Here is a 26,696-nt window from a genome sequence, read left to right on the forward strand (position 1 = left end):
AGAAACTGTTCTGTAGACTGTAGAAAGGAATGCTTGGGCTTCCCTGGTGGTTAAGAATCCGCCTGCCAATGCAGGGGACACAGGTTCGAGCCCTGCTCTGGGAAGATCCCACATGCCGTGGAGCAGCTAAGCCCGTGCACCACAACTACTGAGCCTGCGCTCTAGAGCCCGTGAGCCACAACTGCTGAGCCCATATGCCACAACTACTGAGCCTGTGCTCTAGAGCCTGTGCTCCGCAACAAGAGAAGCCACCACAATGAGAAGCCCGCACGCTGCAACGAAGAGTAGCACCCGCTTGCTGCAACTAGAGAAAGCCCGCATGCAGCAACGAAGACCCAAGAAAGCCAAAAATAAATTAAAAAAAAAAAAAATTTTTTTTTTAATTTAAAGAAAAAAAAGAATGCTTGTGTTCCTGCACAGAAGACTATCTTATGTATACCATTTATTAAATTTAAACATGTTCATGTGGATCAAAATTGAAAAAATTTAAAAGAATATGCAAGGAAAATCTCTTTTCTCTCTCTGTACCATAGCTACCAATTCTCTTCCATGGAGGTAACCAAGTTACCAATTTTTTTTTTTTTTAAGTATTTGTTTTATTTATTTATTTATGGCTGTGTTGGGTCTTCGTTTCTGTGCGAGGGCTTTCTCTAGTTGTGGCAAGTGGGGGCCACTCTTCATCGCGGTGCACGGGCCTGTCACTATCACGGCCTCTCTTGTTGCCGAGCACAGGCTCCAGACACGCAGGCTCAGTAATTGTGACTCACAGGCCCAGCTGCTCTGCGGCATGTGGGATCTTCCCAGACCAGGGCTCGAACCCGTGTCCCCTGCATTGGCAGGCAGATTCTCAACCACTGCGCCACCAGGGAAGCTCAAGTTACCAATTTTTAAACAACTATAGAGTATACTATCCATATTCTGTAGCACTTTTTATTTGCCATTTTAAAAGGTCTTATCATAGGTCACTACACACCCAGAGCAAAGGTGTGAAAACATGAGTCTGGATAAATTGAGCTCAGCCCTTAGTGTAGAAAAGCCTGTCTTGTTCCTCTTAAAAAGTATGCATGTTAAGAAAAGAAATGTCTTAAGATTTTTTGAAAATGAAGTTAGAAAGCATCTTTTAACTGTTTTTTTTTCCCCTTACAGTTGATTATGGAAGATTCTCACAAGAATAACGCTTCAGAGACAGCACCTCAGTCTGGTTCAACAGTTCAGGGAGCTCATATTTCTCATATTCCTCAACAGGTAAGGCAGGAACCAGCCAAAACATTGAGCCAGTTAGGAATATTTGTTATGCAGATTAATCTGTTGTTTCGGATCACCAATTACTAACGTTCAAAAAAAGAACCAAGCAAAAGAGAAAAAAAACCTGTAAAATGTTGAAATGTATGGAAGGAAGGAATATCTGATTTAAATATCTTGTCAAGATCATTCAGTTTTATTTTCTGTTATACAAAGCATATTTAGCATTTTAACATGTATATACTTCTCAGAACTTGGGGAGGTAGAGTTCATTTTATGTGGTACCTGATTTTTTAGATTTTTTTTCAGACTAATTTTGTTGCTGCATAAGAAAAATGAAAAATTATTTGGCCCTTTGGGCTGACTTGAAATAGAGACTAATAGTTTCAGGAGGCAAACCATCTTCAATTCAACAGATGTATTGTGGATATAAAGGAAATATTTTTGCTGAACTGGAAAATAGGCATATTCATTAGAGAATTTAAATTGACAGACATACATATTGCAGAACTGATGATATTTTTAAAATTTCAAATTGTCTGATCCATGCACCTGACCCACTTCAGGGAAAACAACTGAAACTGTATTGCCAGTGACAGGATTTGAACTTTCAAGTAAAAATTAAAATTTTGGGTAACTTGTATTCACCATTGTGAACTTGACAGCTTCCCAGTAGCTACCAACTTTTTCGTTACAAAATTGTGTTACAAAATCATGCATGGTATAAGATCCATTCAGAATGCAAGATACACCAATGGATTTTAATGTTAACAGAATACACAGAGTTCAAATTATACATTGCAGACAACCTATAAGAAACTACAACCTGTCAAGTTTTAATGTAGTTTCAAAGGAGAATATCCACAGTTATCTGAAAAAACAATTAAAACAACCCTCCCTTTTCTGACTGCATACCTGAGTGAGGCCAGACTTTCCTCATGTACCTCAACAAAACAACATATGGCAAATATTTAATGTAAAAGCACATAAGAGAATTCAGCTGTTTTCTATTAACTCAAACATTAAGGAGATTTGCAGAAATGTAAAACAGTGTCATTTCTCTCACGAATTTGGGGGGGGATATTTAGTCATATTAGTGAAAATATATCATTTATGTTAACATGTAATGGATTTATGATTGTTGTTTTTATTTTTTTTATTTTTTATAAATTTATTTATTTTATTTTTGGCTGTGTTGGGTCTTTGTTGCTGCATGCGGGCTTTCTCTAGTTGCTGTTTTTAAATGAACTGTTAAATAGTTTTAAAATTTCTGTTTAAATTTTAAATGTAAGTATTAGATTAGAAACTGACATAAATGAAATTTCTTTGGGGTCCTTAATAATTTTTAAGAGTATAAAAGGGTCTTGAGACGAAAAAGTTTGAGAACCAAGCAACTAAAGGATTAATCCTTCAAGCTTGATGTATACTTCTCTGTTATTTGGCTATATCTGTGAAGAATAATGATATCTTCCTCAGATGGTACTGGAAAAACAATGACAGAGTCTTTCATTTACCTTCTGTTAATAGGGCCCTTCACAGAAATGTTTTAATTCAGTTGGCTTACTTACAGATTTCAGTTATTTTGGTTAGATGTGAATGTTTTCCAGGTTTCCTCAGAAGCATATTTACAGAGATAGAATAAGTACATTTCTAGGTGGTAAATAATTTTATAGTGATTTTTAAAAATAATGTCACTGACTTGCTATCCAAATTCTTGTGGCTTGACTGCTTTATTAGACTCTAACTTCTATAAGGAAAAAGTATCTAATAACAGTAATATTTATTCAGTCATTCAGTATAAGGTGGGGATATAACAGTGAACAAAAGTTTCAGCTCTCATGGAACATACATTCTAGTGTTGGGGAGAATAAAACGTATCAGTTCGTAATATGTGCTGTGGAGGCTGATAAAGCAGAGTAGGAGGAATAGGGGGTTGTTGATGGGGATGGGGACTTGCCTTTTTATATAAGGTGGTCTGAGAAGTCGTATCTGTGGAAATACCTCTTCAATTATATGGACCAACAGCTGTAAACTCTGAGACTGACATGTGCTTGGCATGGTTAAGGAACAGCAGGGCAGCCAGTGTGGTAGGAGAGGGATGAGTGAGGGGAGAGGGATACAAGATGAGGCAGAGAGGTTTGGGATGGCAGGGGAGAGTGCCAGATGATGTAGGCATTGTATGCCACTGTAAGATTTCTGGCTTTTAATCTGGGTGAGATAAGTAACCTTGGGAGTGGTTTTTGAGTAAAAACATGATTTGACTGATATTTTACAGAGAAAGCCCTTTGATGTTTTAATAGGATTACTCTCGCTGCTTTGTGGAGTGGAAGTAGGAAAACCAGTTAGGAGGCTGTTACATTGATTGTGCATGAGACAATAGTGGCTTGGACCAAGGTGGTATTAGTGGTGGTGGTGAGATAAATTTAGATTCTGGATATAATTTGGTTGTGAAGCCAACAGTGTTTGCTTTAAAAAAAAAAAAAATTTTTTTTTTAAATTTATTTGGTTTCACCAGGTCTTAGTTGCGGCAGGTGGGTTCCTTAGTTGTGGCATGCGAACTCTTAGTTGCAGCATGCATGTGGGATGATCTAGTTCCCTGACCAGGGATCGAACCTGTGTCCCCTGCATTGGGAGCACAGAGTCTTATCCACTGCACCACCAAGGAAGTCCCCCAGTGTTTGCTTTTGGATTGGATGTGGGTTTAGAGGGAAAAAGGAGTCAAGATTGACTCTACAGTTTTTGACTTGAATAACAGTAAGAATGGAGTTGCTGTTTACTGAGATGGACAACATTGGTGCTTTTTTTTTTTCTTTTTGGGGAGATGTTGGCAATCAGGAATTTAGCTTTTGGGCATGTTAAATTTATGATACTATTTATTAGTTTTCTTTGCTGCAAAACAAATTACCACAAATTTAGTGGCTTAAAACAATACAACACACATTTATTATCCTAAAATTTCTGTCTTAGTTGCGTTCTGTGCTTCAGAGTTTCACAAGCTGCAATCAAGATGTTGGCTAGGGCTGGCTTCTTATCTGGAGACTAGAATGGAGAAGAATTCACTTCTAAGCTCACTCAGGTTGTTGGCAGAATTCATTTTATTGCAGCTGTAGGACTGAGAACTTTAATTTTTTTAGCTGGAGGCCACCCTCAGCTCTTAGAGGTCACCTGCAATTCGCTGCCACCTGGCCCTCTCCAATAAGTAGTTCACAACATGGCAGCCTGCTACTTTAAGTTCAGCAGGAGAGTGAGAGTGAGTCTGCTGACAAGACAAAGTCTTATATAATACAACATAATCAAGGGAATGATATCCCATTCCTTAGCCATAAAATGTGACATAATCACAGCGATGACGTCCCATCATCTTTGCCTTATTCTGTTGGTTAGAAGCAAGCCACAGATCCCTCCCACACTCAAGGGGAGAGGATTACACAAAGGCATGAACACCAGAAGGTGGGGACCATAGGGGCCACCTTAGAATTTGTCTGCCAAACCATACAAGTAGATTTGTCCAATAGGTAGTTGGATATATATGGTCTGGAGTCCAGGGGAGAGGTCCAGACTGGAAATGTAAATTTAGGCATTCTAGATATATAGGTGGTATTTAAACTCATTGGGTGATTTCTGGCTTCCATTTAGGATGTAGAAAGCTGGGAAGCATATTGCTCCCACTGTAAAACAAGAGTAAGCTATAATATACAAAAATCATAACTTCTTTCGACACATTAGTAGTGGCATGTGGGCATGGCTCACCCGTAGCAGTAGCAGAGCACAGGAAGAAGGCAGGGCTGTCATACAGGGGGAAATAAGAATTTAGCCAAATTGGGGCTTCGCTGGTGGCACAGTGGTTAAGAATCCACCTGCCAATGCAGGGGACACGGGTTCGAGCCCTGGTCCGGGAAGATCCCACATGCTGCGGAGCACCTAAGCCTGTGTGCCACAACTACTGAGCCTGCGCTCTAGAGCCCGAGAGCCACAACTACTGAATCCCGCGCGCCTAGAGCCCATGTTCCACAACAAGAGAAGCCACCACGATGCGAAGCCTGCGCACCGCAATGAAGAGTAGCCCCCGGCTCACCGCAACTAGAGAAAGTCCGTGGGCAGCAACAAAGACCCAATGCAGCCAAAAATAAAAATAAATAAAATAGATACAACATTAAAGAAATTAAAAATGGTCAGAAAAAGAGAAGAATTTAGCTAAATTTTTATTGAATTGCTAAAGTCTAAGTGTAGGCTAGTATGAGAATATAGAACCCTTGGGAGCTGCAGACACAGGGTAGGTAACACCCACTCCAGGGATCTCCAAGAGCTGCCCATGAGAAAGATTAGGGGAAGCAAGGGAGACAAGAGAAAGCCTCTCAAGGTGGTACAGGCCTGCCTGGACCCTTATTCCCTGTGGAAAATAGCTTTAAGCCACTGGGGGAAGGGAATAAACCCCATTTTCCAGTGTGGGTGGGACAAGTGAAAAGAAAAAGAAAATCCATAAACCCTGAGGGAAGGGCAGAAAACTTTCCTGGGTTCAGACCGTTAGTTTTCCTACTACTGGGAGAAAGCCCTACCCCCTGAGACTGAGACTAGGCCAGGATAACAGAGCAACTTCTCTGTCTCCCCTCAGCCCCTCCAGCAAGTAAAGCAATAGCAGTCTATCCCTGGGGAGAGCTAAGAGTATGGAGAGACATTCTGGGTCAAGTGCACAGAGAAAGCCTAAAGCTGAGGGTGGAGCAAGATCACTGAGAAAAACCCTCTGGCAAACCAGGCCCCACCCTAAGCAGAAGGTCACACTAGAGGAATTTAGAGCTGGTAGTGTACTTAAGGTAATCATAACAAAAGCCAAACTCTGCTCAATTCCTGAATAGATTGACTCATCCCTCCCCCAGCCACCGCCTGCACTAAAAGCCTAGTAGAAGAAGTAGTGAAGAAGAACTACCATGCCATTTTTAGGCATGAATACTGTTTCCTCAGTGTCTACTATCTTACACATGATGTCCATCATTCAGGCAAAAATTATGGAGCACATACAAAAAAGCAAGGAAATAATCACCCACTGTCAAAAGTAAAAATGATCAGTAGACTCAGGATGACTCAGTTGTTAGAAGTATCAGATAGTGAATTTAAAATAATATATTAAAGGCTGTAGTGGAAAAAGTGGACAACATGTATGAACGGGAGGTAAATTTCAGCAGAGGAATAGAAACTGTATGAAAGAGTCAAATGGAAATGCTAGAAATAAAAATTGCGACATTGATGAATTGTGTTTTTGGGCTTATTAGTAGACTTGACACAGCTGAGGAAAGAATCAGTGAACTTGAAGATAGGCCAACAAAAATTATCCAAACTGAAAAAAGAAAAAAAAGTGGGGAGAAAAACAGAACAGAGCATCTGAGAGCTGTGGCACAATATCTAAATATTTAACATAAGTGTAATTAAAGTCATGGGACTACATGACGTTACTGGGGGTGAGTGTAGTCAGAGATGAGGTCAATGGATTTGACTCTGGGACTTTCCAACATTTGGAGTTTGGGGAGATTGAAGAGGGATGGCCAAAGCAGTAAAAAGAAAATCAAGAGAAATCGGGATCATGGAAATTAGGAATGACGGGATGGTCAACTATGTAAAATGCTACTGGTAGGTCAAATGAGGAGTAACAGTAACTATTATATAGTCGATCTTCATTATTCAAGGATTTTTTTTTTTTTTTTTTTTTTTGGCCACACCTTGTGGCATGCAGGATCCTAGTTCCCTGACCAGGGATCAAACCTGCACCCCCTGCAGTGGAAATGTGCAGTCTTAACCACTGGACCGCCAGGGAAGTCCCTCAAGGATTCTGTATTTGCAAATTCACCTACTTGATAAAATTCATTTGTAACCCCAAAATCAGTACACACTCGTGTGGTCATTAGTGGACATGTGTGGAGTAGTGAAAAATTTGAGTCACTTTCTCAGTTGAGGTCGAACAATGCAGTACCCTGTCTTACAATTTTAGGTCTCATACTATAAACAATTCTCCTTTTTGTGGTCTAGTTAGTGCCATGTTTTTCACATTATTGTGCTTTTTGTTGGTGATGTTGCTGTTTAAAATGGCCTCTAAGCATAGTGCTTAAGTGTTAAGTGCAAGAAGGCTATGATGTACCTTATGTAGAAAATACATGTGTTAGATAAGTTTCATTCAGGTGTGACTTGTAGTGCTGTTGACCATAAGTTCAATGTTAATGAATTAACAGTACTATATTCCAGACTACCAAAATAAAGCTAATATTGCAATAAAACAAGTCACACAATTTTTTTGTTTTCCACTACATACAAAAGTTATGTTTATACTATATTGTAGTCTGTTAAAATGTGCCATAGCATTCTGTCTAAACAATGTACATAGTTTAATTAGAAAATACTTTATTGCTGGAATTCCCTGGTGGTCCAGCTTTCACTGCTGAGGGCCTGAGTTCAATCCCTGGTCAGGGAACTAAGATCCCACAAGCCATGCGGCCAAGGGAAAAAGAAAAACTTTATTCCTAATAAGTGCTAACTTTTTGTGCCTTCAATGAGACTTGCTCTATGCAAGGTTGCCACAGACCTTCAATTTGTAAAAAATGCAATATCTGCAAAGCACAATAAAGTGAAGTACAATAAAACAAGGTATGCCTGTATTAAATAAGGTGTCTTTAAACAGAAACACACTTAAAACAATGTTATATATTGACCAGTTGATGAAAATATTGTGCCCAGAGGCTTGCAGCAACCTAACCCTGTATTTCCCCTAGGAACAATGGTTCAGCATTTGCTAATTCAGTGTACATGGCAGCTTTATAGAACATAACCACAAATAACAAGAGTTGACTGTATTTGGCAACATGGAGTTCATTGACAACCTTGACAAGAACTGTTTTCAGTCGAAGTGGGGATAAAAATCTAATTAGATCTAAGAGAACATGGGAAAAAGAGGGGAGAAAATGAGTAGAGAGGAGTTTTGCTGCAAAGGGATCTACAAAATGAAGTTGCTGGAGGGGGTTTTATAAGTCATGGAAGTTTTATTTTTATTATTACTTTTTATGATGGGAGGAATTAACAGCCTGTCTGTATACCAGTGGGAGTGATGCAATAGTATTTGATGACACAGGACATATAGAAAGGACAATCTGGGATGATGTCCTTCAGGAGGGGCGGGATGAGCGTTAGTCTGCAAGTGGAAAAATTTATTTTACGTGAGCATAGGTACCTCATCCATAATAAGAAAGCAAGCAAATACAGGTTAGGTAGGTAGATTGGGGATGAGGTACTCTGAAAGTTTTCTTTTGATAACTTCTTTGTTTTTCGGTCAGATAAAATGTTTTGAGAACGTAAGTGGACTAGGGATATGTAGTAGGATTGTTGGAGAGCATTAACAGACCACTTGAGGTTACTGATCATGAACTTAAAGTGTGACCATTAAGTTCAGTTGTGTTTCTTTCTACAGTCAGATTCAGGTACTTGCATACAGGTTACAGGCATAGTGTATGTGAGTTAACAGGTTGCTGTTTAGTCCAGAGACTACAGTGAAGCAAAAAAAGACAAGGACATTGAAGGTTATGTGATACAGTGATTATAATGCTGGACCATGAAATTTAAGCTGTATAAGGAAGAAGTGGGGACTTGATGGGGTCAAGAGCAGGGAAAAGATAGTAGACTCGATGGATTATAAGTTCCTGTGGAGTCCAAGAATTGTTGAGAGTCCAAATAGTAGAGGTAGTGAGTTGGAAGTAGGTGGTACTCAGAGAGGGGGATACTTGAATTTGAGATTATAGGGGGGTATGTTTATTGGTAATGATAAGGTTTAGGTAAGTAGTTCTCAACTGGAGTGTTACTGCTTCCCCACTGAGATGTCTAGAAATATGTAGGGGGGTAGGGATGGGGGTTGCCACTGGCATTTAGTGGGCAATTTAGAGATGCTAAATGTTTTTCATTGAGCAGGATATTCCTGCACGTGGAAGAATTGTCCTGCCCCAAATGCCTGTTTAGAAACCCTGTAGGGTATGACAATGGGAGTGGGTGGCCGAGAAGGGTAGAAGACAGGGCTTTGGAGGAGAGGAATCAAAAACTGGCCCAGGCATGGAAGGATACTGGATGTTGCATGCTGAAATCACCACAAATTATATCAGGAATAGTATTGGAGAGAATAGAGTGATCCTGGGGCTAAAGACTTAAAGAAATGAGGGGACATGACTGCCACAAGGACAGTCTGCTGCTCTGAGCCTCAAAGTTGGGAGTTTTCAGGTAGAACTTGGGACAGTGGCCTGGAGGTAGCAATGAAGAGCAAAGGAAATACCCACTCTGTCTGTAGGCTCATGGTATGAGTGCAGGAGAGAGGCAGTGTTCTCCAGAGGAGAGCAGAGGTTCAATTATGGCAAGAAGGTGAAGGAGAGGGACTCAGTACTTGATGAATTTCATTTAATTATAAAGTATATATAGATTGAGAGGCAGCCTTGCTTAAGACCTGGTCTGAATCCTGGTTTTGTCACTTAGTGACTCTGGAACATTGACTAAGTCACTTAACTTATTTATTAAATCACTTTTTTAAAAAAAATTCATTTTATTTATTTATTTTTGGCTGCGTTGGGTCTTCGTTGCTGCACACAGGCTTTTCTCTAGTTGCGGCGAGCGGGGGCTACTCTTCCTTGCGGTGCACAGGCTTCTTATTACAGTGGCTTCTCTTGTTGCAGAACATGGGCTCTAGGTGTGTGGGCTTCAGTAGTTGTGGCACGCGGGCTCAGTAGTTGCGGCTCGTAGGCTCTAGAGCACAGGCTCAGTAGTTGTGACACATGGGCTTAGTTGCTCCGAGGCATGTGGGATCTTCTCAGACCAGGGATCGAACCCGTGTCCCCTGCATTGGCAGGCGGATTCTTAACCACTGTGCCACCAGGGAAGTCCCCACTTAACTTACTTAGACTTGATGTTCAGCATCTGGAAATAAAGGCATCGGACTTGGTGATCTGTAAAGTCTTTTCCAGCTCCTAACTTTCAGTAATTCTCATACCGTAGAGAAATTTGTGTACTTTAACTATGTGTGAATGGGGAAAGCAATGTTGATAGTAATAGGTTACATTTATTGAGTATCCACTGTGTGCCAAGTGTATTGTAAGCATTTTACATGTTTTAACGCCTTCAAACCTCTTACCAACTTACTGTGCTTTTCTAATCCTCATTTTAGAGGTCACACAACTAGTAAGGCTAGAGACATGATTTGAATTCCAGCAGTTTGACTTCTCTCACAGCTTGGGTTTCCTGAGAAGCAGACAGTGCGATAGACATTAGCATGCAGGAGGTTTATTAGGAGGTCCTCTTGGGATTACCACCTGTGGAAGGGAAAGAAAGGAATAGAGGAAGCAGGATTGAACAGAGGGAAAAGTTGGACTTTGATTCAGTCTCAATGAAGACCTCAACTGACCCTATAGGGAGATTTGAAGCTGAGATAGCTCTTCAGAATTGGGGTAAGGGACCAGCCAGGCCTTTATATTCCTGCATGCACCAGGCATTGGATCTTGACTGACCCGGGAAGGGATATGTGTGACCTCAGGCAGAGTGACTCTCATCAGCCAGGGCAATTCCAAAGAGGGCTGACAACTGAACACTGTCAGCAGCTGTCTTCCAGCAGCTGGGGAATAAGTCTTTTATCAGAGAAAAGGGGATCTGGCTGTTACATCATGGTGTCCACTGCAACTGCAGACTTTATAATCACCACAGTCCTTTGTTGCCTCCAGGCAGTGGATGATGATAAATGAGGATAATTTAAGAAATTAACAAATAGGCTTGGCTCCAGAACACTTTTAAAACAGATTGATTTTCATTCCATTCATATTTTTGACATGAGAATTTAACCCAAGGGTTCGTCCGGGTATAAGCTGAGTGTGTGTGTGTGTGTGTGTGTGTGTGTGTGTGTGTGCGCACCAGTGTTTTTGGTAATCCTTTCTTACCTGGCGATTATCTATATAATGTTTTGGATGTGCTTGGTCATATTGATTTTACTTTTTAGAAAAGAAAGATTCTTCTATAGAGAGTTAGAAATCTAGGTGAATTTATTTCGATGTTTCCAGTATGAATCGTATGGGGAATAGAAGAATAATTTTTCTTTTTCATTTGCTTAATAGGGTCTTTCACAGAGCTAAAGGTTTTAAATTTTGATTAGGTCCAATTTATAAATATTTCCTTTTATGGATTGTGCTGATGTTATCTAAGAGCTCTTTGCCTAGAGCTAAATTTCAAAGATTTTTTTTTCCCTGTTTCTTCCTAAAAGTTTTAAAGTTTTATGTTTTACATTTAAGTCCACAATTCATTTTAAGGTAACTTTTGTATAGATTTGAGGGGTTTTGTTATGTATGTACAATTGCTACAGCACCATTTTTTGAAAAGAGTATCTCTCCTCCACTGAATTGCTTTTGCACCTTTGTCAGAAATCATTTGGGCATATTTGTCTATTTCTGAGTTCTCTATTATGTTCCATTGATCTATATGTCTGTCCCTCTGTCAGTGCCACACTGTCTTGATTACCATGTTATAGTAAGCCCTAACATCAGGAAGACGATTCCTCACATTTTATTCTTCTTTTTCAAAATTGTTTTGGCTATTTTAGGTCTTTTTCCTTTCCATATAAATTTTGGAATAAGCTTGTCTATGTCTGCAAACCTGTAGATCAGTTTGGGGAGAACTGACATCTTGTTGACTCTTCCAGTCCTCGAATATAGTAAATCTCTCCAGTTATTCAATCTCCTTTGATTTCTTTCCATAGCATATTGTCATTTTCAACATACAGATCCCATACATGTTTTGTTAGACTTATATCTAAGTATTTCATTTTCTTTGGAGCAGTTGTAAATAATATTGCATATTTTCTTTGGAGCTATTGTAGATGATATTGTGTTAATTTTGATTTCACTTGTTTGTTGTAAGGACATAGAAATGCAGTTGATTTTTGTTTATTGATCTTGTACCTTGCAACATTGCTGAACTCACTTATTAGTTCTAGGAGGGATGATTTGGGGTTTTTTTGTTTGTTTTTAATATTGCTTAGGATTTTCTATGTATAGTCGTGTCATCTACAAATAGAGTTGGTTTTCTTTCTTTTCCAATCTGTATGCATTTTATTTCTTTTTCTTGCCTTATTTCACTGGCTAGAACTTCCAGAATTATCTTGAATAGAGTGGTGAAAATGGACATCCTTTCTTTGTTCCCAGTTTCAAAGGGAAAGCATTCATTGTTTCATCATTAAACCTGACATTAGCTGTAAGTCTTTTATAGATGCTCTTTGTGAGTTTGAGGAAGTTCCCTTTAAACCTGACATTAGCTGTAAGTCTTTTATAGATGCTCTTTGTGAGTTTGAGGAAGTTCCCTTCTATTCCTAGTTTTCTGAGAGGTTTTTTGTTTTTTTGTTTTTCCAATGAAATGATGTTAGATTGTCAGATGCTTTTTCTGTATCAGTTGGTGTGATCATATGATTTTATAACTGGAAGTTTGTACCTCTTGAATCCCCTTCACCTGTTTTGCCCAACCTTTCATTCCCCTCCCTGTGGCAAACCTGTTTGTTCTCCTCTATCTATGAGTCTGTATCTTTTGTTTGTTCATTTATTTGTTTTTATAGATTCCACATATAAGTAAAATCATATAGTATTTGTTTTTCTCTGTCTCACTTACTTCACTTAGCATAATACCCTCTAGATCCATCCATGTTGTTGCAAATGGCAAGATTTCATTCTTTTTTATGGCTAATATTCCAGTGCGTGCGTGTGTGTGTGTGTGTGTGTGTGTGTGTGTGTGTATACACATACGTACCTCATCTTCTTTATCCATTCATCTATCGAAGGACACTTAGGTTGCTTCCATATCTTGGCTGTTGTAAATAATGCTGCCATCAACATAGGGGTGCATATTTCTTTTTGAACTAGTGTTTTTGTTCTCTTTGGGTAAATACCCAGAAGTGGAATTGCTGGGCCATATGGTAGTCCTATTTTTAATTTTTGAGGAACCTCCATACTGCTTTCCATTGTGTTTGTACCAATTTACATTCTCAGCAACAGTGCATGAGGGTTTCCCCTTTCCTTACATCCTTGCCAACACTTGTTATTTGTTGTCTTTTTGACGATAGCCATTCTGACAGATGTGAGGTGATATCTCATTGTGGTTTTGGTTTGCATTTCCCTAATGATTAGTGATATTGAGCATCTTTTCATGTGTCTGTTGGCGATCCTGTATGTCTTTTTGGGAAAAATGTCTATTCTGGTCTTCTGCCTATTTTAAAATTTGGATTGTTTGGGGGTTTTTTGGTATTGAGTTGTATGAGTTCTTACTGTATTTTGGATATTAACTCCTTATTGGATATATCATTTGCAAATATCTTCTCCCATTTAGGAGGTTGCCTTTTGTTTTTTTAGTTAATTTATTTATTTTTGGCTGCACTGGGTCTTCATTGCTGCGTGCAGGATTTCTCTAGTTGTGGATAGTGGGGGGCTACTCTTCGTTGTGGTGCGTGGGCTTCTCATTGCAGTGGCTTCTCCTGTTGTGGAGCACAGGCTCTAGGCACACGGGCTTCAGCAGTTGTGGCACGCAGGCTCAGTAGTGACTCACAGGCTTTTTTTTTTTTTTTAATTTTTTATTTATTTTATTTTATTTTTTATTTTTGGCTGTGTTGGGTTTCCGTTGCTGTGCGCGGGCTTTCTCTAGTTGCGGTGAGCCGGGGCTACTCTTCATTGCGGTGTGCGGGCTTCCCATTGTCGTGGCTTCTCTTGTTGCAGAGCGTGGGCTCTAGGCACGCAGGCTTCAGTATTTGTGGCACGTGGGCTCAGTAGTTTTGGCTTGCGGGCTCTAGAGCTCAGGCTCAGTAGTTGTGGCACATGGGCTTAGTTGCTCTGTGGCATGTGGGATCTTCCCAGGCCAGGGGTTGAACCCGTGTCCCTTGCATTGGCAGGCAGATTCTTAACCACTGTGCCACCAGGGAAGCCCCGACTCACAGGCTTTAGAGCTCAGGTTCAGTAGTTGTGGTGCACAGGCTTAGTTGCTCCATGGCATGTGGGATCTTCCCGGACCAGGGCTCGAACCCATGTCCCCTGCATTGGCAGGTGGATTCTTAACCACTGTGCACCAGGGAAGTCCGGCCTTTTTGTTTTGATGATATTGTCTTTCGCTGTGCAAAAGTATTTAAGTTTGATGAAGTACCGTTTATTTATTTTTGCTTTTGTTGCCCGTGCCTGAGGAGACAGATCCAAAAAAATATTACTAAGACCAGTGTCAAAGAGTTTACTGCCTCTTTTCCTCTAGGAGTTTTATGGTTTCAGATCTTGCACTTAGGTCTAATCTGTTTTTTTATTTTTGTATATGGTGTAAGAAAGTGGTTCACTTGCATTCTTTCATTTTGAAAGCAGATTAAGAGTTATGAACAGCTTAGATTTTCTCTTCATCTATCCATTTATTTTGCAGACAGTGTGAAATGAGATATTTTGTTATAATGGAATGACTCTTAGCTTGAGAAAGTATGAGAAAATGTATTTATAAGGAATAGCTAATTTCTTCAGTGGGATGTGAGAGTAGATATAATTTACAAATATCATGCTATAATAAAATTTTACCTATAGTAGACATTAGATACATCACAGTTATTATAATAACTGTGTCTGTAGTGTTAATAATACTCTGGACTTGGCCTATACAACTATTAGATTACAGCCCCAAATTACGTAAAGTAATATGACTGAACCAATAGACCAAAAGGTTCATAATTTTAAGTTAATCAGTATATATGGAGGGATTTAACATGAGAGGTCTCACTTAACAGTCTGTAGTAAGAGATGAATGTTCCACAGAATATAGAGTGAATGTTCTAATCTACAACTGAAGTATAGTACGTAGTAGCAAAAGAGTATTGTAATGTGTTGATAGACTTAGTGAGGTCACTGAAAATGTCTGAATGTTGGAAACCCAAGAGGTCTTGAGTATACATGAGCTTTTTCAAAGCAAATATGAGTACACACAGTAGCATTCTCTGTTGATGCAGGAGGTTTTTGTGGTAAAAGGACTAAGAAGAACAATTAAACCTTAGAAGAAAATTTGGTACATTATATCACATACAACTATTTGGAGGAAACATGACCAGCAAGTTTCTATCGTTAAGGGTAATAAGACTCCAACTTTGGTGAATTCGTTAAAAAAAAATACTGAGTTTCAGGGAATTCCCTGGCAGTCCAGTGGTTAGGACTCTGCGCTTCCACTGCAGGGGGCGTGGGTTCGATCCCTGGTCGGGGAACTAAGATCCCACATGCTGTGCAGTGCAGCCAAAACAAAAAACAAAAAAAAACCCAAGTTTGTATCTCAGAATTTTCATACTAAGTGCATTTTTCTAAGTAATGATATAATTTTGAGCACTTTTTTTTGTTTTGGCTGCGCCATGCAGCTTGCAGGATCTTAGTTCCCCCACCAGGGATTGAACCCAGGCCCCGGCAGTGAAAACACCGAGTCCTAACCACTGGACCGCCAGGGAATTCCCTGTTTTTTTCTTGAGAAGCAATTTTGTGGTTTCTTGATATCTCTTCCCATGAAATAATAGAATGTGTGTGATTTTGGTTACAAAATTAATAAATTAGAAACTAATTTGCAATACAACTTTGCTATCATAGAACCTATGATAAATTTTTTAAAATGTTTAGTGTGCTCTTGAAAAGAAGGTATATTCTGTATTTAGATGCAGAGTTCTGTGTATTTATTAGTTCAGCTTTGTTGGTCATGTTGTTAAATCTTCTATGTCTTTATCACTTTTTGTTTCTTTGTTCTATGACTAATTTGAGAGCATTGTATTAATCTTCCATTATAATTGTGGACTGATTTCGCCTAGTGGTCCTTCAGTTTATGCTGTGTGATTGAAAGTGTGCTATGAGGCTATGTTATTAAACGAATGCAGATTTTATTTTATGTATTTATTTGTAAAGAGTTCTACTGGGTTTGGTTTTGTTTGTTTGTTTTTTGGCCGTGTTAGGTCTTTGTTGCTGCGTGCGGGCTTACTCTAGTTGTGGCGAGCAGGGGCTAGTCTTCCTTGTGGTGCGTGGGCTTCTCATTACGGTGCCTTCTCTCGTTGTGGAGCACAGGCTCTAGGCTCATGGGCTTCAGTAGTTGCAGCGCACAGGCTTAGTTGCTCCATGGCATGTGGGATCTTCCCGGACCAGGGCTCGAACCCGCGTCCCCTGCATTGGCAGGTGGATTCTTAACCACTGTGCCACCAGGGAAGTCCCTAGATTTTAAAATTGTATATTCCTGGAGAATTGTCCCTTTTGTGTCTTTATTTCTAGAAATGCTTTTTACTTTAGAGTCTAATTTGATACTAATTTGGCTTTAATTAAGTATCTTAATGGCATCTTTTTTTCCTGTGCTTTTATTTTCAAACTTTCTGTGTCCTTAGGTTATGTTTTAGGTGTATCTCTCGTTAACAGTATATAACTAGATTTAAAAAAAAAAAGATCTAGTTTCCTAGACTTTTTTCCCTTGTTTTTAGATATTGTGAATTGTGCTTAGTGCACACACTTGTACATGTCTGTGCTGCCCATGAATTGGTCATAGGATATGCAAGTGTTCAGTTGTAGTAGATACTGCCAGCAATTTTATAAACTTACACCAGTTTACACCACCACCAGAAGTATATGAGAGCACTGTTGATACACTTAAGTACCCAAAATTGGTGTTGTGAGTTTCTTTAAGTTGTAACCATTCTGATGAATGTGTTGCAGTATCTCATAGTGGTTTTTGTTTTGTTGTGTTTGTCTCAAGTATAATTAACATATAATGTAATTTCATGTGTACAATATAATGATTTAATATTTGTGTACATTGGGAAATGATCACCACAGTAAGTCCAGTTAACATCCCTCACCATACATAGTTAGAAAAACTTTTCTCCTTCTGATGAGGACTTTTAAAATGTACGCTGAGCAAGTTTCAAATAGGCAGTACAGTAAATGTTTTTATAAATGGAAGTTTGTGCTTTTTGCTCACCCCCTGCCTTTGGCAGACACCAGTCTCTCTGTGAGCTTGTTGTTGTTGTTTATACCACATATAAATGAGATCATGTGGTGTTTGTCTTTCTGTGTCTGACTTATTTCACTTAGCATAATGCCCTCAAGATCATCCATGTTGTCACAGATGGCAAGATTTTATTCCTTTTTATGGCTGAATAGTATTCCATTGTAGTCTTCTAGACTTTTAACAGAGCTTTGGTCCATGTACAGTTGACATAATTACTGATACATATAAATTTAGACCTACCATCTTATTTTTTACTTTTTGATCCACATGTTCCATGTTTCTTTTTCTCTCCTTTCTTGTCTTCTTTTGAGTTATTTCTTCTCATTCCATCCTGCCATCACTTGTATCAATTTGGACTGTACATAAACTCAGCTACTACTTTTAGTGATTATTCTAATTATAGCATGCCTACTTAGTACTAAGTCCAAAGTTAATCAATACCTTTCCTCTCAGACATTCCAGTAACTTTAAAACATTTATTTCCCATTTATCCTCTAACTTGTCACTGTTGTTAGGATTTAATTTTATCTTTTTCTCTTTTAATGCCATAAAACCTCATAATTCTTTTATGTATTCATCATTATTTTTTTTTCCCACGTATTTATCATTTCTTTGCTCCTCATTCCTTCTTACATGTCTCAGCTTCCATTTGAGATTACTTTTCTTTTAAGTATTTGCTTTAGAAAAACCTCAGCACTATAGGCATTTGGGGCTGGATAATTCTTTGTTGTGGTGGGCTGTGCATTGTTGGATACTTAGCAGCACCCCTGGCCTCTGCCCACTAGATGTCAGTACCAACCACCTCACCCCATTGTGACAACCCAAAATGTCCCCAGGTGTTGCCAGATGTCCCTGGGGGGCAAAAATCATTCCTGGTTGAGAACCACTGCTTTGGAATTTACTTTGATGTAGGTCTGCTGCTCTGTTTTTGTTTGTTGAAAATACCTATTTCATTTTCATTTTTAAAAGGTATTTTCACTGGGCACAGAATTCTAAGTTATTTTTTAGCACGTTTAAAATACTCTGCTGGCTTCTGTCTTCCATCGTTGCTTTTGAGAAGTAAGTTTAAAACAGGACTGTTGCTATTTTAAATATAATCTGTTTTTTTTCCTTTGGGTGCTTTTATAGTCTTCTTTTTACCTGTAGTTGTTTTGCAGGTTCCACTGTGTTGTGTTTAGGTATAGACTTTTTTTTGTGTGTGTGGCTGCGTTGGGTCTTCATTGCTGCGCACGAGCTTTCTCTAGTTGCAGCGAGTGGGGGTTGCTCTTCGTTGCAGTGGCTTCTCTTGTGGAGCATGGGCTCTAGGCATGTGGGCTTCAGTAGTTATGGCACTCGGGCTCAGTAGTTGTGGCACACAGGCTCTAGAGCACAGGCTCTGTAGTTGTGGCGCACAGGCTTAATTGCTCCGCGGCATGTGGGATCTTCCTGGACCAGGGGTCGAACCCGTGTCTCCTACATTGGCAGGTGGATTCTTAACCACTGCGCCACCAGGGAAGTCCCAAGGTGTAGAATTCTTTTTATTTATTCCACATGGGAGTTACTAGGGTTCCTGAATGTATAGATTGGTATCTGTCATGAGTTTTATAACACTTTCAGGCATTATCTCTTCACATTTTGCCTCTGTCCTACTCTCTGTTCTTCTCACTCTATTCTCTGTATCTCTTAACCTCTCATGTATTTTCCATCTGTTTGTCTCTCTGTATTGCAGTTCAGATAATTTCTTCTTACCTGTCATCCAGCTCACTAAGTTTCCCTTTTAGCTTTGTTTGGTGTATCTGAACAATGACTTTTTTTTTTTTTTTTGGCTGTGTTGGGTCTTCGTTGCTGCACACGGGCTTTCTCTAGTTGCGGCAAGCAGGGGCTGCTCTTCGTTGCGGTGCACAGGCTTCTCATTGCAGTGGCTTCTTGTTGTGGAGCATGGGCTCTAGGCACATGGGCTTTGGTAGTTGTGGCTCACGGGCTCTAGAGCGCAGGCTCAGTAGTTGGGACGCATGGTCTTAGTTGCTCCATGGCATGTGGGATCTTCCCAGACCAGGGCTCGAACCCGTGTCCCCTGCATTGGCAGGTGGATTCTTAACCACTGCACCACCGGGGAAGCCCATGCCACCAGGGAAGACCTGAACAATGATTTTTAAAATTTCAAGTATTTTATCTTTATTTTTAGAAAATCTGGTTCTTTTTCAAATCGACTGTAGTTTTCTATTTACTGAAGATATTTTCAAGTTTGTCTTGAAACATAATCTACTGTTTCTTTAAACATAGTAAGCATAATTGCTTTATAATGTCTGATAATGTCAATATCTAAAAATCACTTGGGTCTGATTGTGCTGTCTGCTGTTTTTGCATCTTGCTCCTGGTGCCTTGTGGTTATTTTTTATTCTTTACTGTCCATTAATCTTGACAAACTGTGGGAATTTTTTGTGGCCAAGGATGAGTGTGCCTTTCTCCAGAAAGAATTTACTATTGCCAGGTGCCTGGGGAACCACCTTCAGGGTTTGAGGCTCTTTTTGTCTTTTTGTACCACCTAGGTGATGTTAATTGGGCTCTAGTCTGCTGGAGAGGTAGTTACATCTTCTTCAGCCCTTCCGTCCTCCATACCTAGGCAACTTTCCTTCTGTTACCTTACCCTGATGATGTGGCCCTTTGCAAATCCCAGCTTAATAGGAGGTCCCCTATCTTTACCTGGAGAAAAACCTGGCCTCTTATTCCCCCCTCTCCTTTGAGAGCAGTTCAAATCTACCTTGACAGGTGATTTTGTTTACTCTTTTATTAATTCTTACTGTACTTCAGATTTTGGCTTGGTGATTTAGAATCTATAGAGTCTTTAGAATATAAGAAGCAGAGGACAGAGAAGTGTCAAGAAATAGGAAGCATCTAAGATTTTACCCTGTTTTTAAGTTAAAAATATGATATTTAGTAACAACATTGTTTTCATTATATTTATTTTTATAGTTACCATATACTTACAGCAAGTGATACTAGTTTCTATTTATCATAGTGAAATAAGGTTTTCTTTTTAAGTATATTTGAGTTTACAAAAGCAGATATATACTTTAAAGAAAAATAAGAAGTAAATAATAGTATAGGAGATACATTTTCCTGAAAGCACGCTGTTGAGTATGAATTCTTTACTTTGGTCAGTTTACCATGTATAAATCCTCTCTGTCCAAGGATCATTTGAATCTTTTGAGACCTAGGAAGTAGTGACATTTCGGGGCAAGTACAGCATAGGCTTAACTATGGGGGAAAAAAATTAAAACCACAAAATTACAGTTAAATTATCTTTACATTAAATAATAAACTAAAAGATGTACAGCTCTGGTTCATTTTATTTTTCATTTGTATTTTGAAATAACGGCTCCAGTCCATTAATAACTGCACAGGATACCCGGGGCTTAAGGGTTTGCCATAGTTGACACTGAAGTAAGCAAAAAATCGTTATTCCAAATGTCAGAACAGTCTGTTCTTCCTTTTTCCTTGAAATGAAAAGGCAAAACAAATAAACTTGTTGTGTGGGAAGCAAATTGAGAACATACAGAGTGTGAGAGGTTTTAAAAGTCAGTGGTACCAGGAGGGATAAGATGTCTTGGAAAGAGCACTGGGCTCTGGAGCGACACAGGACCAGCCGCTGTTGTGTTCAGTATTGTACTTTTCAAAATACTTAATACAGAAAATTTCAAACATATTCAGAAGAAGAGATTATTAGGTTAAGCCATCATGGTTCCCATCACCCTGTTTCAGCAATTATTAACTCACGGCTCCTTGTCCCCCCTAACCCACCACTAACTGGATTATATTGAAGCAAATTCTAGATATCATTTAAGCCTTCAGTACTTCAGTATGTATCTCTAAAATATAAGAACTCCTTTAAAGAACATAACTACAATACTATTATCACACCTAAAAAAATTATTCCTTAATATTATCAAATGACCTTCAGTGTTTAAATTTTCTAAGTTGTTATTTATTGTGTGTGTGTACACAATTTTGTTTTTTTTTAGTTTTTTTATTTTTTTAATGTTATGATTTTATTTATTTATTTTTTAACATCTTTATTGGAGTATAATTGCTTTACAATGCTGCGTTTGTTTCTGCTTTTTTAAAATTTATTTTTTTTTTCACACACACACACACACACACACACACTGTATTTTATTTTTACAAGAGATAAATAGACTGAAACCAAGCATTGTAAATGGATGACCACAACAAAAGCAACAATGATTGCAATTACCAAACACGAAGCACACTCATACTATGTCATAATATTGACATACAGTCCAGTAATCCTCCACTGTAACAGCTCCTTTACTTTGCAGTGAAAATTGATTTGTATATTCTTTGCCTCTGAGTCCTTGTGGGATTTTTTTTTTTAATTCAAACAAAGTCACAAAAATTATAATCATCCTCATCAGTTCACTCAGTCCCATGTAATTAATTTTTTTTTTCATCTTGATCTTTTGTTAGCACTTTTATGAGTTCATCAGTTTTTCATTAGAGTTCTGAAAATGCTTATTCATTCAGTTCAGCAGTACAGTCAGTTACCAGAAACCTGTACTTGTCAGAGTCTTTTCCATGAATTCCTTGAAGATGAAACCCTTTTATAGGAACATATTTGCAAAAGCATCAGCGTACACCCAGAACTGTCTGTAAATGACAAAAGACTTAAAAATGACCACGGTTAAAGATTTGATGAAAGTTCATAATAATGCAGTTGACAAGGAAATTTAGTTATTTCTGAGATACACATTTTAAAGTAATAACTAGAATTATGACTTATAACATTATACCAGAACATATAAGATTTTTAGAAATTTCACGTAATGTCTGAAACATTTATATTAACATATTTCCATACAAATAACCCAATGAAAGTTTAGTATTAGTTGTTTTGTTTGTTTCTTTGTTTATACTGCAGGTTCTTATTAGTCATCAATTTTATACACACATCAGTGTATACATGTCAATCCCAATCGCCCAATTCAGCACACCACCATCCCCACCCCACCGCAGTTTTCCCCCCTTGGTGTCCATATGTCTCTTCTCTACATCTGTGTCTCAACTTCTGCCCTGCAAACCAGCTCATCTGTACCATTTTTCTAGGTTCCACATACATGCGTTAATATACGATATTTGTTTTTCTCTTTCTGACTTACTTCACTCTGTATGGCAGTCTCTAGATCCATCCACGTCTCAGCAAATGACTCAATTTCATTCCTTTTTATGGCTGAGTAATATTCCATTGTATATATGTACCACATCTTCTTTATCCATTTGTCTGTCGATGGGCATTTAGGTTGCTTCCATGACCTGGCTATTGTAAATAGTGCTGCAATGAACACTGGGGTGCATGTGTCTTTTTGAATTATGGTTTTCTCTGGGTATACGCCCAGTAGTGGGATTGCTGGATCATATGGTAATTCTATTTTTAGTTTTTTAAGGAATCTCCATACTGTTCTCCATAGTGGCTGTATCAATTTACATTCCCACCAACAGTGCAAGAGGGTTCCCTTTTCTCCACACCCTCTCCAGCATTTGTTGTTTGTAGATGATGCCCATTCTAACTGGTGTGAGGTGATACCTCATTGTAGTTTTGATTTGCATTTCTCTAATAATTAGTGATGTTGCGCATCTTTTCATGTGCTTCTTGGCCATCTGTATGTCTTCTTTGGAGAAATGTCTATTTAGGTCTTCTGCCCATTTTTGGATTGGGTTGTTTGTTTCTTAAATATTGAGCTGAATGAGCTGTTTATATATTTTGGAGATTAATCCTTTGTCCGTTGATTCATTTGCAAATATTTTCTCCCATTCTGAGGGTTGTATTTTCATCTTGTTTATGGTTTCCTTTGGTGTGCAAAAGCTTTGACGTTTCATTAGGTCCCATTTGCTTATTTTTGTTTTTATTTCCATTACTCTAGGAGGTGGATCAAAAAAGATCTTGCTGTGATTAATGTCAAAGAGTGTTCTTCCTATGTTTTCCTCTAAGAGTTTTACAGTGTCCAGTCTTACATTTAGGTCTCGAATCCATTTTGAGTTTATTTTTGTGTATGGTGTTAGGGAGCATTCTAATTTCATTCTTTTACATGTAGCTGTCCAGTTTTCCCAGCACCACTTATTGAAGAGACTGTCTTTTCTCCATTGTATATCTTTCCCTCCTTTGTCATAGATTAGTTGACCATAGGTGCGTGGGTTTATCTCTGGACTTTCTATCTTGTTCCATTGATCTATGTTTCTGTTTTTGTGCCAGTACCATATTGTCTTGATTACTGTAGCTTTGTAGTATAGTCTGAAGTCAGGGAGTCTGATTCCTCCAGCTTCGTTTTTTTCCCTCAGGACTGATTTGGCTATTCGGGGTCTTTTGTGTCTCCATACAAATTTTAAGACGATTTGTTCTAGTTCGGTAAAAAATGCCATTGGTAATTTGATAGGGATGGCATTGAATCTGCACATTGCTTTGGGTACTATAGTCATTTTCACAATATGGATTCTTTCAATCCAAGAACATGGTATATCTCTCCACCTGTTGGTATCATCTTTAATTTCTTTCATCAGTGTCTTATAGTTTTCTGCATACAGGTCTTTTGTCTCCCTAGGTAGGTTTATTCCTAGATATTTTATTCTTTTTGTTGCAGTGGTAAATGGGAGTGTTTCCTTAATTTCTCTTTCAGATTTTTCATCATTTGTGTATAGGAGTGCAAGAGATTTCTGTGCATTAATTTTGTATCCTGCAACTTTACCAAATTCATTGATTAGCTCTAGTAGTTTTCTGGTGGCATCTTTAGGATTCTCTATGTATAATATCATGTCATCTGCAAACAGTGACAGTTTTACTTTTCCTTTTCCGATTTGGATTCCTTTTATTTCTTTTTCTTCTCTGATTGCCGTGGCTAGGACTTCCAAAACTATGTTGAATAATAGTGGTGAGAGTGGACATCCTTGTCTCGTTCCTGATCTTAGAGGAAATGCTTCTAGTTTTTCACCATTGAGAATGATGTTTGCTGTGGGTTTGTCGTATATGGCCTTTATTATGTTGAGGTAGGTTCCCTCTATGCCCACTTTCTGGAGAGCTTTTATCATAAATGGGTGTTGAATTTTGTCAAAAGCTTTTTCTGCATCTATTGAGATGATCATATGGTTTTTATTCTTCAATTTGTTAATATAGTGTACCACATTAATTGATTTGCGTATATTGAAGAATCCTTGCATCCCTGGGATAAATCCCACTTGATCGTGGTGTATGATCCTTTTAATGTGTTGTTGGATACTGTTTGCTAGTATTTTGTTGAGGAGTTTTGCATCTATATTCATCAGTGATATTGGTCTGTAATTTTCTTTTTTTGTAGTATCTTTGTCTGGTTTTGGTATCAGGGTGATGGTGGCCTCATAGAACGAGTTTGGGAGTGTTCCTTCCTCTGCAATTTTTTGGAAGAGTTTGAGAAGGATGAGTGTTAGCTCTTCTCTAAATGTTTGATAGAATTCACCTGTGAAGCCATCTGGTCCTGGACTTTTGTTTGCTGGAAGATTTTTAATCACAGTTTCAATTTCATTACTTGTGATTGGTCTGTTCATATTTTCTGTTTCTTCCTGGTTCAGTCTTGGAAGGTTATACCTTTCTAAGAATTTGTCCATTTCTTCCAGGTTGTCCATTTTATTGGCATAGAGTTGCTTGTAGTAGTCCCTTAGGATGCTTTGTATTTCTGTGGTGTCTGTTGTAACTTCTCCTTTTTCATTTCTAATTTTATTGATTTGAGTCCTCTCCCTCTTCTTCTTGATGAGTCTGGCTAATGGCTTATCAATTTTGTTTTATCTTCTCAGAGGACCAGCTTTTAGATTTATTGATCTTTGCTATTGTTTTCTTTGTTTCTATTTCATTTATTTCCGCTCTGATCTTTATGATTTCTTTCCTTCTGCTAACATTGGGTTTTGTTCGTTCTTCTTTCTCTAGTTCCTTTAGGTGTAAGGTTAGATTGTTTAGTTGAGATTTTTCTTGTTTCTTTAGGTAGGCTTGTATAGCTATAAATTTCCCTCTTAGAACTGCTTTTGCTGCATCCCATAGGTTTTGGATTGTCGTGTTTTCATTGTCATTTGTCTCTAGGTATTTTTTGATTTCCTCTTTGATTTCTTCAGTGATCTCTTTGTTATTTAGTAACGTATTGTGTAGCCTCCATGTGTTTGTGTTTTTTACGTTTTTTTCCCTGTAATTCATTTCTAATCTCATAGTGTTGTGGTCAGAAAAGATGCTTGATATGATTTCAATTTTCTTAAATTTACTGAGACTTGATTTGTGACCCAAGATGTGATCTGTCCTGGAGAATGTTCCATGCGCACTTGAGAAGAACGTGTAATCTGCTGTTTTGGGATGGAATGTCCTATAAATATCAATTAAATCTATCTGGTCCATTGTGTCATTTAAAGCTTCTGTTTCCTTATTTATTTTCATTTTGGATGATCTGTCCATTGGTGTAAGTGAGGTGTTAAAGACCCCCACTATTATTGTGTTACTGTCAATTTCCTCTTTTATAGCTGTTAGCAGTTGCCTTATGTATTGAGGTGCTCCTATGTTGGATGCATATATATTTATAATTGTTATATCTTCTTTTTGGATTGATCCCTTGATCATTATGTACTGTCCTTCCTTGTCTCTTGTAACATTCTCTATTTTAAAGTCTATTTTATCTGATATGAGTATAGCTACTCCAGCTTTCTTTTGATTTCCATTTGCATGGAATATCTTTTTCCATCCCCTCACTTTCAGTCTGTATGTGTCCCTAGGTTTGAAGTGGGTCTCTTATAGACAGCATATATATGGGTCTTGTTTTTGCATCCATTCAGCAAGCCTGTGTCTATTGGTTGGAGCATTTAAATCCATTCACGTTTAAGGTAATTATCGATATGTATGTTCCTATGACCATTTTCTTAATTGTTTTGGGTTTGTTTTTGTAGGTCGTTTTCCTCTCTTGTGTTTCCCACTTAGAGAAGTTCCTTTATTTAGCATTTGTTGTAGAGCTGGTTTGGTGGTGCTGAATTCTCTTAGCTTTTGCTTGTCTGTAAAGCTTTTGATTTCTCCATCAAATCTGAATGAGATCCTTGCCGGGTAGAGTAATCTTGGTTGTAGGTTCTTCCCTTTCATCACTTTAAGTATATCATGCCACTCCCTTCTGGCTTGTAGAGTTTCTGCTGAGAAATCAGCTGTTAACCTTATGGGAGTTCCCTTGTATGTTATTTGTCGTTTTTCCCTTGCTGCTTTCAATAATTTTTCTTTATCTTTAATTTTTGCCAATTTGATTACTATGTGTCTCGGTGTGTTTCTCCTTGGGTTTATCCTGTATGGGACTCACTGTGCTTCCTGGACTTGGGTAGCTATTTCCTTTCCCATGTTAGGGAAGTTTTCGACTATAATCTCTTCAAATATTTTCTCTGGTCCTTTCTTT

General features: G+C 38.4%; 1 protein-coding gene and 1 long non-coding RNA gene across 10 annotated transcripts in view; one reads left to right on the forward strand and one right to left on the reverse strand.

Moving 5' to 3' along the window:
- Window positions 1-26,696, forward strand: part of ATF1 (activating transcription factor 1) — a 61,834-nt gene that overhangs the window by 6,366 nt on the left and 28,772 nt on the right. For all 9 annotated transcript variants that reach the window (XM_082352515.1, XM_082352521.1, XM_082352514.1 and 6 more), the window contains exon 2: window positions 1,147-1,245. In XM_082352515.1, coding sequence (XP_082208641.1) covers window positions 1,153-1,245 — 93 coding nt within the window. In that variant the 5' untranslated portion in view covers window positions 1,147-1,152. The remainder of the gene's footprint in view (window positions 1-1,146; window positions 1,246-26,696) is intronic.
- Window positions 1,437-26,104, reverse strand: LOC309610120. Its single transcript, XR_014233725.1, has 2 exons — window positions 12,541-26,104; window positions 1,437-12,477 (listed from the first exon to the last, which is right to left on the reverse strand). It is a non-coding gene; the product is annotated as an uncharacterized lncRNA (long non-coding RNA).

The sequence above is a fragment of the Balaenoptera borealis genome, assembly GCF_965194805.1.
Source record: "Balaenoptera borealis genome assembly, chromosome: 13".
NCBI lineage: Eukaryota > Metazoa > Chordata > Mammalia > Artiodactyla > Balaenopteridae > Balaenoptera > Balaenoptera borealis.